Genomic DNA, 12,521 nt, shown 5'->3' on the forward strand with positions numbered 1-12,521 from the left:
AGTTTTTTCGTAATTTTCAAAATACAAAAAAGGTTATGATCAGTAAGACAAGGTTCCCTCTGGGATTTGGCTTTCTCAGCGAATAACATTGGCTGCAGTCACAACAGATCGCTTAGCTCTGTCTATCGCATACTGTTTATGCTGCTTGGCATGCAAATAGTCCTCACCAAGGCGATACCTCATTTTTAGATGTACCTGGTGCTGCTCCTGGCATGCCCTCCTGCACTCTTCATTGATCCCCTGGCTTGATGGTAATGGTAGAATGAGGGATATGCTAGGCCATAAGGTCAGAATAACGATACCACACCTATGAAAATTATACTATCTGATTATGCCACATTTCTGATTATGCCGCATAATATTGTATAATTAGCAGCAACATCTTCAACTTGCATTTGACAAGCACATTTAAAGTAAGTGTTTGTATTTATATTAAAATACACTCTTTGCATTAATCGGAACCTTGGTAATTTAATCAAATATTTCAGGCCCTCACCACAATCTCGTCTGTACGATTATCAGATAGATCACAGAATTGGCCTCTTTGATCCTTGCACTGATAACAGCAACGATAACTAATCACAGGTGTTAAGGGATGAGGAAAGCTGAAGAAACTCAAGTTCTTTGGTCTAGAGATGGTGATTAAAATATGAAATGGTGTAGACAAGGTAAACACAGGTTACTATTTCACATTAATGCGGGAACATACGAGAAGATAGTATAAATTAAAACTAGTGGTAAATAATCAACACACTTGTTAGGATGAAGCTCTTTATATGGAGAGTAATCAATGTTGGAAACAAACTGCCAGCTGGAGAGTATAGACCAAAACATTAAGGACATTTAAAATACAGTTGGATTCTAAGGCAAACAACCTGTATTGTTTGAGCAATGAGATTCACTGGGCTTTTCTCATCTTGAACTTTTCTCCAATTTTGATGAGTACAGTTAGTTTGAATTGAGATCTGTTGTCCCTTAATAGTTCTCAGATTTTGAAACTTTCAGTGATGGCATTGAGAGATCTGGCTGGCTACCGCTAGAAGGTTTCCACCTCTTTGAAAGACAAGGAACACCATCACCTCAAAGTTTCTCTTCCAAGTCACACAGGCCATTAAATTGTACACATTCCCTGTTCACTGCATCAAATCCTGGATGTTCTACCTCACAGCATTGTGGGAGCAACTTCAACACACAGACTGCAGAGGTTCAAGAAGGAGGTCCACCATCATCTTTTCAAGGGAAACTAGAGATGGGTAATATTCCAAGATTGTTTTTAATGTGTTATTACAACCTTCCGCAGACATGCATATAAATTGTGTTTTCAGTTTTGTCACATTGTATGTAGCCCTTGTTGAACCGTATGTTAGGGAGGAGGGTTGGGTGCTGTTGTCATTTGAGTTCATATTCACCCTCCTGTATGTTTGAAACATTTATTTGACATGATTGTTTTAAATTTCTGTTTTCTCCACAGGCGGGATTATAACTCTTGAGGATCTGAAAAACTACACACCTCAATTATCTGAAGATGTGCTAAACATATCAGTTGGAGACGACACATTGTTCGTGCCCAGCGCTCCCTCCAGTGGGCTTGTGCTTGTATTGATACTGAACATCCTGAAGGGTGAGATATCACAGCAGTGGAATTCTGTCCAGCACCATCGGTAACATCAGTGGAAATCTGGGATCAGGAATAGAGCCACCTGTTGTGTTTCACTAAATCAGACTAACCAATGCTCATCTGCAGGCAGCCATTATTGAACTTACTTTATTTACACCTCCCCAACATAGAGGGCAATATAACAAAATGCTCGGACCTTGCAATATAATACAGCGCTGTTTGCTTCTCCACGGTTCCCACTACAGATATGATCCACAGCAAACCTCCTGTTGCTGTACGACTGGGTTGTTCAAACTTCCAGTTTCTGGGCAGCAGCCCTTCCCTGAGGACTTCCTGGAATTGTTCAGCGTGCTTACATCATTATTTTTATAAATGATTATGTTATGAACACAGCCAGTGTTAATTGCTGCGCAAACCAAATCCCAGAGGGAAACTTAGCTTACGGGCCATACCCTTTTTATTTGTATTCTGAAAAAGAGAAGAAGACATACCGATCGCAGTAGTAAGAAATCCAGTGGTACTTTTGGGATTTAAAAAATTAAAAATGCAAGTTTTGTTAACAAGAATAAAATAAAACTTAAACACATAAGATTACAATTATACAATTAAGGTTAGGCTTACAAAACATTCTCCCTAAAACTCTACTTGGTCAAGCCCACAAGCAAACACTACCAGGCAACACTCCCTTATGATGTTAGCTATAGAAAAATCCAGTAACATTACACAAGACAAACTGCTTTAACTTCAATAAAGGCACACCATATGACCGCTACCCTCTTCCACTCTGCAATGCAAATGTTAGATCCAACCTATTTACTTGTACCTCAAACTTAACATCTCTATCCTTTCCTTGTTTTATACCCCCCAGACAACCTGATTCCTCTCAATCTCTTGCCCAGCTTAATTAAATCATACACATACACACACACGGACACAGACATGGACACCCAGCCTTCTTTGCAGAAATGGTTCTGCTCTTGATTCTGGAGGATGCCGCAGAGGCATTGCTGATGGAATTTCTCTAGCGTTCTTATGTGTCACTGAAACATGTGAAGTAAGATACTGTGGAAAGGTCATCGACCTAAAACATTAACTGTTTTTCTCTCCGCAAATGCTGCCTGACCTGTTCATTATTTGCAGCATTTTCTGTTCTCAATTCAAAGGTCAGTGTCTGAAGTGTGTTCTTAGGGAGAGGGGAGAAGAGGGCAATTCCAGATGGAGCATGGAAGGACAATCAATGGACCGGAAGGTTTTTGTGAATCCAGGTCTGCAGGATGTTTCATGTGCCTGCTTGTCCCAAAAAACAAACACCATTGGTATTTTGCAAGTCTCTTTTCACTGGTTAGGTTACTCTGCCCATGATTCCTGAAAATTGTGTTAGGCTCCCACAGCCAGCAGAGGGCCCAATTTAAATATTTTAATAGGGCTTCTGCCTGTTTTGATTAAAGTGTTGACAACTCATTTCAAGTCCGGCTTGGGCAGCCAATGGGCAGTAGACTTATTTTTTAAAAATTCTTTGTTTGCCATCTGTCATTTCATTACAAGGATATAGGTGCTAATCGCTCATAAGGGATTGTGCAAACACGTAATAGGTTCATTTATTTAGACAAGGCACATAGGAACATTCATACATAGGTAGAAAGCTTGAAGACATCAGCATCAGAGCTATATGTGTGTGTGTGCTTTGCTCAAAGACAAAAGTATAACTAAGACTGGATCGCATGACACACTCCCCTTCTAGTGATGTCATGTTGCTATCTCTTAAAGGCATAATACAACATCGCCCTTTCTCTTTCCCTACTTCCAAAGAAGTATAACTATTTACAATACATATTCTTGCTAAGTTACCATTACATACTGTTGCACCTAGGAGTGTCTAAAGCATAGAGATAATCTGCTGGTACGCCCAGATCATGTAATGGTCAGGTTTCCAGCATCTGCAGTATTTTGCTTTTATCTTGCAATGGTAACATTGTGTAGAGGTTTATTTAATTTCTCACAGTGATCTGTGGGATTGCCCTTCTTGGATGTTGTTTCTGGTTGCATTTGAGATCTTGTCCCAGATACAATAGGACTGTACAGTGGTTGAGGAGCTGGAATAGATCTAATTTGTCCTCGGTTACACCTTACCATTGCACCTTTGTGTGTAATAGCTTCATAGGATCTTCATTCCGAACAAATCCTTGTCACCTTGGCTGGTTGCCACAGACCTTCTGTGGGATCCTGGGTGCAAACTTGCTGTCCCAACCGTAAACTTAGCAATTCAGTACCTGCATTTTATCATGCACCTTGGTCATCTTCTCTTGCAGTTTTAAAAGTTGCTCTCTGGTTTTTGAGAGAGTAGAATGGGTAAGAGTAGGTAAATTGGTATGCATCGGTCTGCCATACATGAGCTCTGCTGGTGATGGAATAGTTTCACTTAAAGGCATCGCTTTCAGATGTAACATTACAATGTGTAGATCCTGCTTGGCCCATCTACATTTGAGAATTAGGGGTCTCACCATATGAATCATTCATTCAGCAACGCTGTTATATCTAGGGTAATGAGGAGAAGAAGCAGCGTAATCAATATTCCACTTCTCATACATATCCTGAAGTGGTTTGCCGATAAATTGTGGATAATGATCTCTCTCGGTGCACCAAATAAACTGAAAATAGCACTTGTGCAACAGTTGTTCTTGATGTAAAGTGCAATTGTTGAAAAATGAGGTACTTGGTAAAGTAGTCAACAATGACAATGAAGCCAGTGCCATGAACATGAAAGAGGTTGGATGCAATTTTTGATAAAGGATGGGTAGGAATTTCATATGGAATCAATGGTACTTTGTGCTGACTTGGCATATTCTCTTGACATGCCTTGCATTCTTGACGACGACTTCAATGTTATTGTTCATACCTGGCCAAAATACTGTCTCTCTTGTGAGTCTTCGCCCATGCTTAAATGATGAAGTCAGTGAACAATGTCAGGACACAAATATTCCAGTATGATGACCTGCCTTCCTTTATAAATGGCTCACTGGGTGATGCCTATCTCCTGGAAATGTAACGTTGCAGCTCCCTCAAAGCTGCCAAATTTGTTGAAACATTTTGGATATTTCAATGTTATGTCATGACAGTGTGAAACATGTATTCACTGCTGTGTGTCTCATCATACACATCATAGGTGTCAGCTGTGGCTCAGTTCATAGCACCCTCGCCTTTGAATCAGAGGGTTGTGGGTTCATGTCCCACTCTCGGAAACCAAGAACTGTGATTGTGCTCGAAAAGAGTTGCAATCTGTGACTGTTGATAACTCGAAAGAGTATCATGCACATCATTGTCATTTTCTGGTTTGTCAGTCATTTCATGTATATGTTTCTGATGGGATACCAGATAGTTATTCTTATTGCTTGAAGGTACCCGTTGTGTACAGTCGGTTTGGATCATTGCATGGTGCTTTGTAGCTGCATCAGCTTTTGCTCTAGTGCATTGTCACTGCCAATGGCCCTTTCTGCCACACACCTTGCAGAATTGATAGAAAGCTGGGCATTTCCTTGGTGCATGCAGAAGTCCACACCTTCCACATGTCTTGCTAGATATGGGTGTTCTTGGAAATGCATTCACAACTGGTATTGTACTTAGGATCTGTAAGCTTCGTCAACCAGTGAGGATTGCTTTGTACTTATGTCCATCCTTGAGTAGTTCTTCATTGCTATATGTTTTGGGTTTGTCTAGCATACCTTTTTATAATTCTTCCATGGGACTGGATGTGATCACCAACTCAACAATTCTGTCTGCTAGCTCTATGTTTGAAAATTCACAGTATATATACCAGTGCATAGGGGGAAATAGGTGCTTTAGGTAAGGCTTGTTGCAAGAAGCAGAGCTTGCTGAGTTGGGATGCCGGTGAAGGGGAGGAGGAGGTGTTCATTTCTTCCACTCTATTTCATCCTCCAGCATTTGACTTCCATTTTGGTGCAGCAGAAAAAGTAGGTTAATTAGTAACTAATAATTTACTGGAGATGTCCGGGAGCTTAAAGCAGCAGAGAGAGACAGCCGTGGGTTTTCAGATAAAATCTAAAAGTGATGACACAGGCATCCTGTAAGTTGATTGGATGGCAAGTATAGGCCTTTTCGCACTCAGCAGAGAGGAGGTGACTGGTGAGTGACAGCTGAGTTATTATATTATACCATACTGCAGTAAACACTTTATATAAAGTCTAAGATATGTCAGTGCAGCTCAGCCATGTCGGAATGTGCATCCTGAGGGATGTGGGCAGTCGTGCAGTCATTGTGCAGTGCCACAAAGTGGCAAAGATGACTACATCTGCAGGAAGTGTCACCAGCTAAAGAAACTTGAGCTCCGGGTTGCAGAACTCAAGCGATGGCTGGAGTCACTGTGATGCATCCGCAAGGTGGAGGATTATGTGGATAGCACATTTTGAGAGGCGGTAACACTGCAGCTAAGGGGTACACAGGCAGACAGAAAATGGAGAACTGTCAGTGTATCTAAGAGAAACAGGCAGGTAGGGCAGAAATTCCCTGAGGCTATCTCCTCTCTAACCACTTTTCCATTTTGGATACTGGTGAGCAAGATGGTTCCTCAGAGGACTACAGCAAGAGCCAAGTTTGTGGCACCACTGATGGCTCAGCTACACAGGAGGCAAGGGGGAAGAGTGGAAGAGCTATACTGGTAGGGGATTCCATAGTTAGGGGAGCAGACAGGTGTTTCTGCGGCCATAGACATGACTCCATGACAGTATGTTGCCCCCCGATGCCAGGGTCAAGGATGTCACAGAGCAGTTACAGGATATTCTTTTGGGGGAGGGTATAAACTGCCAGTGGTCATGGTCCACATTGGGACCAATGATATAGGCAGGAAAATGGATGAGATCCTGAAAGCAGAATTTAAGGAGTTAAGTATTTAATAGGTGGAAACTCATTTACCGAATCTGGCAGCGGTAGACATTCTGTGAATCACAACTGTTTTATTGTTAAACTATAGTTCAGTACAAATACCAGTTTCCACTCTTCCCTTCTGGATCCTTTCCCTATCCAGAAGCAAAAACCCACCAACTGAGGAAAAACCCAGCTCTTAAGTACAGGCTTCAACGCACATCACCTGCTCTCAATTTACTCTGAAGCTTGGCCTCGTTTACTCTTAAAGGGACCTGCGTTTCTAACATTGTCATTAAGAAGGGAATTAAAAAGAAGGACATTAAGAACAGTAATATCAGGATTACTCCTAGTGCCACGTGCTCGCGAACATAAGATTAGGAAGATTGAGCAGTTCAACATGTGGCTGGAGAAATGGAATAGGAGGGAGGGCTTTAGGTTTCTGAGGCATTGGGATCAGTTCTGGGGCAGGTGGGACCTGTACAAGAAGGATGGGTTACCCCTTAACAGGACTGGGGTGGATGTCCTTATGGGGAGGTTTGTGAGGACTGTTGGGGAGGGTTTAAACTAGATTGGCAGGGGAATGGGAACCTGAGGGGAAATTCAGAGTGAAAAGGAGAGAAAACTGGCAGTGGGAAGTAGAGAAGTATCAACTGATAATGAGGATATATCAGAGTAGTATCAAGGTAAATACAGTATTTGGAGAGTTTGATAGAATTAGGGTAGGCAATAATAAGTCCTTAGAAGAGGTCAGAAAGTAAAGCTTAAATCAGGGCTATTACGCATGTATGTGAATGCATGGAGTGTGATTAATAAGATTGGTGAACTGCAGGCACAGGTTGACAAATGGAATTATGATATTATTGCTATAACAGAGACCTGGCTCAAAGAAGGGCAGGACTGGGCATTAAATATTCCTGGGTACATGGTGTTTAGGAGAGACAGGAAAGGAAGAAAAGGGTGGGGGGTGGCAATATTAATTAAAGATGGCATTACAGTACTGGAGAGAGAGGATGTTCCAGAGGGGTCAAAGACAGAATCTCTCTGGCTAGAGGTAAGGAATGGGAAAGATGCAATAACATTGATTGCTGTAGAATATAGACCATCAACTAGTGGAAGGGATGTGGAGAAACAAATTTGCAAAGAAATTACAGAGGGGTGCAAGGACTATAGAGTAATCACAATGAGGGAATTCAATTATCCAAATATAGACTAGGATAGGAATATTGCAAAGGGACAAGAGGGATGAGAGTTCTTGGAATGTATTCAAGATAATTTTCTGCAGCAGTATGTTTCCAGTCCAACGAGAGGTCAGGCACCATTGGACCTGGTTCTGGGGAATGAGTTGGTCCAAGTGGATTAAATATCAGTGGGAGAGCCTCTAGGGGACAGTAATCAGTGTATCGTGAGACTTAGGTTAATCATGGAAAAGGACAGGGAACAATCCAGAGCAGGGATAATTAATTGGGAGAAAGTCAATTTCGATGGGATGAGAATGCATGAGTTGAGTGAGCTGGAATCAAATGATGGCAGAAAAGACAGTGACTGAACAATGGGCCACCTTCAAAGATAAAATATTGCAGGCAAAGTCGAGGTATGTTCCCTTGAAGGGGAAAGGTAGAACAAATAAATCCAGAGCACCCTGGATGACGAGAGAGATAAAGGTGAAGATGAAAAGGAAGAAGTGCGGGTACAACAGATCAGGTAGAAAATACAATGGAGAATCAGGCTGAATATAGAAGGACCAGAGGGGAAGTGAAGAAACTAATAAGAAAAGCAAGGAGAGAGCATGAAAAGAAGCTGGCAGTGAACATAAAAGGGAACATCAAGGTCCTCTGTAAACATATAAATAATAAAAGGGTGGTAAAAGAAAGAGGGCTGATTCGGGATAAAAAGGGAACTTGTATGTGGAGGCAGGAGAAGTAGCAGAGGTATTTACTTTGCATCTGTCTTTACAAAGAAAGAAGATGCTACCTAGGCCGAGGTGAGAGAGAAGGTAACTGGTACACTAGAAGAATTTACAATTGAGAAGAAGGAGGTGTTAGAAAAGCTATCTCTATTGAAAATTGTTAACGTAATAGATAAGGACCGGATGAGATGCACCCAAGAGTACTGAGGGAAGTGAGAGTAGAAGTTGCAGAGGCACTAGTGATAATCTTCCAGTCTTCCTTAGACACAGGGGTGGTGCCAGAGGACTGAAGAAATGTGAATGTTGCCCCCTTGTTCCAAAAAGGGGTGCAAGGATAAAGCCGGCAACTACAGACCAGTTAGTTTGACTTCAGTGGGAGGGAAACTTCTGCAGCAGAATTTTTACGTCATCTGGCAGGCGAACCCGGGAGCGGTTGCGAAACTGACTGCCACCCGCTATCAGGACCCAACCACGACTTCACGCTGGCTGGCCAATTAATGACCAGTCAGTGTGAATCACATGCTGCAACGTTGAGTGCTGCCGGGGTGGGGGCGGGAGCAAGGCGAGAGCGGAAGTTTGCACATGCGGGCGGGTGCATGCACTGAAAGCTCCCTGAAGGCACAGAGCTGCCTCAGGGAGCTGAAGAATTTTAAAAACATAAATAAAGAATTTAAAAATGTTAAATACATGTCCTTTCCTGTGACTTTGTCACATGAGCAGGGACATGTTATAAATGAGATTTTAAAATTTTTATTTTATTTTTAATTCCTGTTGGAAACCTCGTCCTGTCCTTGGATGACATTTCATAAAAATCCAAAGGCCACCTGGCTGATTTGCCTGCCTGCCAACCTTATGGTTGGACGGCAGTGAAAAATTGCATTTAATTATTACTTTAATGACCTTAATAGGCCTGTTAATTATCGGCAGGCTTGCTGCCGACTCCCGTGTGCGCCCGCCGACCGAAATATCGTGCGAGTGTGGGATGACATCGGCTGACGTCATTGGCCACTATTTTCCCCCGTTCGGGTCAGGCACACGCCTGCTCAACAATAGAAAAATTCTGCCCCTGGAAACTATAGTTCAGGACAAAAGCAATAATCACTTAAGCAAATGCAGGATAATTAAGGAAAGTCAGCATGGATTCATTAAGGGAAAATCAAGTTTAACTAACTTGTTGGAGTTTTTTGAGGAGGTAAAAGAGAAGGTTGATAAGGGCAGCATTGTTAATCTGGTGTATATGGATTCTCAAAAGGCATTTGATACAGTGCCACACAACAGACTTGTGAGCAAAATTGTAGCTCATGGAATAAAAGGGAAAGTAGGCACTTGGATAAGAAATTGGCTGAGTGACAGGAAACAGAGAATAGTGATAAATGCTTGTTTTTCAGATTAGAGGAAGGTTTGTAGTGGAGTTCCTCAGGGATCAGCGTTGGGACCCTTGCTCTTTCTGACATATATTAATAACCTAGACTGTGATATGCAGGGCACGATTTCAAAATTTGAAGATGGTACAAAGATTGAAAACATTGTCAACTATGATGAGGATAGTCCTGAACTTCAAAAAGATGTTGGTGGATTGGGCAGACAAGTGGCAGGTGAAGTTCAAAGCAGAGAACTGTGAAGTGATTCATTTTGGCAAGAAGAATGTGGAGGGACAGTACAAAATAAAGGGAGAGCCTCTAAAGGAGGTGCAGGAACGGAGGGATCTCGGTGTATATGTACATAGGTCATTGAAAATGACAGAGCATATTGAGAGACCAGTTAATAAAGTATATAGTCTCTTAGGCTTTATTAAAAGGAGCATTGAGTATAAGAATAAGGAGTTCGTGTTGAATTTGTATAAGACACTAGTTAGTCATCTGGAGAACAGCGTCCAGTTCTGGGCGCCATACTTGAGGAAGGATGTGAAGGCATTGGCAAGGGTACAGAGGAGATTCACAAGAATTATTCCAGGGCTAAAGAACTGTAGCTATGAGGATAGATTGGAGCAGTTGGGACTGTTTTCCTTGGAGAAAAGAAGGCTGAGAGGAGACTTGATAGAGGTATTCAGGATCCTGAGGGGTATGGATGGGGCAAATAGTGAGAAACTGTTCCCACTCAAGGGAGTATGAAGAAATAGGGGGCACAGATTCAAAATAATTGGCAAAAGGAGTAAAGTGATGTAAGAACATTTTTTTCACCCAGAGGGTGGCTGGAGTCTGGAACAAACTCCCTGAAAGGGTGGTGGAGGCAGGTTCAATCGAGGTATTCAAAAGGGAATTAGATTGATATATGAAAAGAGAGAATGTGCAAGGTTACGGGGATAAGGCAGGGGAGTGGGACTGGGTAAAATGCTCTTTCAGAGAGCCAGTGCAGACTTGATGGGCCGAAGGGCCTCCTTCTGCGCTGTAAAGATTCTGTGATCCTTTCTCTGCATCTGCTGACGAAGTGGTCTATGCATTCTGTTTCTTCTTGTCAAAATAACATGAACTCTGGATGCAGAATATGGATGTTTTAACCTAATACTAAACCAGTTTTCCAATGTAACCCACATCTTTTGCAGATCCTTTAGCTCTTCTGCTGTTAATCCTGACATGTTCAGTCTGTGCAGATCTTCATTCCCAATTGTTAGGTGAATTCTTATGGCTTGCCTGTCTGGTTCAGACATATCTGAATCAAGAAACCATAGCTCTGTCTGACGTTTAAACATTTTGAATTTGGTTAGTAGGTCAGCTGCATCCCAATTCAAACTGGGGAATTTTGTGAACATTTTAATAATGTCCCTGTAACCTTCCTCCTTCCATAGTATATGGGATGAGTGTGGCTGGAGCCACTTTCGCACATTTTTCCAAAGCTCTGCCCGTTATAACTGTAACTTTTCTGGCCTGATTTTTATGATGGCTTTTCTTTTGGGTATTTTTTTGTTTGACTCTCCTTTGCTCGATATCGATCTGGTCCACACCCTCCTTCACTTGCCTTTGCTGACTGAACTAACCTGATGCTTGTCCTCTCTACGTGCTGTCCCGCTCTCCGAACTCACAGGCTGTGCATTGCAATCTCACCACAAGGGATCCATCTGCTTACCAGCATTTCGTTTGAGCACTATCTTTACACCGCACCTTCAAAGCTTTTCTGTGCAGTCACCATGCTGCAATTTCAACACTCAACAATGCTGCCAACTCTGTTGTGATCTGACAAGAACAAGGAGGGTCGTCTCATGCCATGTAGCAGGATCCAAGGCTGTTCACCATGTCGTAACTGTATTTAACCTTGCTGCCAGGCTGTTTGACCACCACTGAGCACATGTGTTGTTACAATGATATGGGCACCAAACGTTCATTTGGGAATACATAAATATGTTGTGGATTCATTTATTTAGACTAGGCACATGGAGACATTTATACAGCTTGAAAGCTTGAAGACATCAGCAGCAGAGCTGTGTGCTGTTCGATCCGCTCAAAGGCAAAAGTTGAACTAAGACTGGATAGCATGGCACACTTCCCTTCTTGGAAGGACTATCAATGGGCCAGAAATTGTTGTGACTCCAGGCTTGGAGGAACATTCATGTGCCTGCTTGTCCTGCGAAATAAACACCATCTGTATTTTGTAAGTCTCTTTTTGGTAAACTGGTTAGGTTGCTCCACCCATGGACCCTGAAAATTGTGTTGGGATTCCACAGCTAGTGTAGGGCCTGTTTTAGTTACAGAGTGTTGACCACTCCAAGAACAGAGAATATAACCATCGCCCCTTGACATTCAATGGCATTACCATCGCTGAATTCCCAAACTATCAACATCCTGGGGGTTACCATTGACCAGAAACTGAACTGGACTAGCCATGTAAATAAAAGTAAAATACTGCGGATGCTGGAAATCCGAAACAAGAACAAAAATACCTGGAAAAACTCAGCAGGTCTGGCAGCATCTGCGGAGAGGAATACAGTTAACGTTTCGAGTCCGTATGACTCTTCAACAGAACTAAGGAAAATAGAAAAGAGGTGAAATATAAGCTGGTTTAAGGGAGGGTGGGACAGGTAGAGCTGGATAAAGGGCCAGTGATAGGTGGAGATAGCCAAAAGATGTCATAGACAAAAGGTCAAAGAGGTGTTGACGGTGGTGATATTAACTAAGGAATGTGCTA

The 12,521-nt window shown here is 42.2% G+C and overlaps 1 protein-coding gene across 2 annotated transcripts in view; it reads left to right on the forward strand.

Moving 5' to 3' along the window:
- Window positions 1-12,521, forward strand: part of LOC144687086 (glutathione hydrolase 1 proenzyme-like) — a 111,266-nt gene that overhangs the window by 44,381 nt on the left and 54,364 nt on the right. For both annotated transcript variants that reach the window (XM_078552847.1, XM_078552848.1), the window contains one exon: window positions 1,472-1,621. In XM_078552847.1, coding sequence (XP_078408973.1) covers window positions 1,472-1,621 — 150 coding nt within the window. The remainder of the gene's footprint in view (window positions 1-1,471; window positions 1,622-12,521) is intronic.

Source organism: Cetorhinus maximus, chromosome 12 (assembly GCF_964194155.1).
Source record: "Cetorhinus maximus chromosome 12, sCetMax3.hap1.1, whole genome shotgun sequence".
Lineage (NCBI taxonomy): Eukaryota > Metazoa > Chordata > Chondrichthyes > Lamniformes > Cetorhinidae > Cetorhinus > Cetorhinus maximus.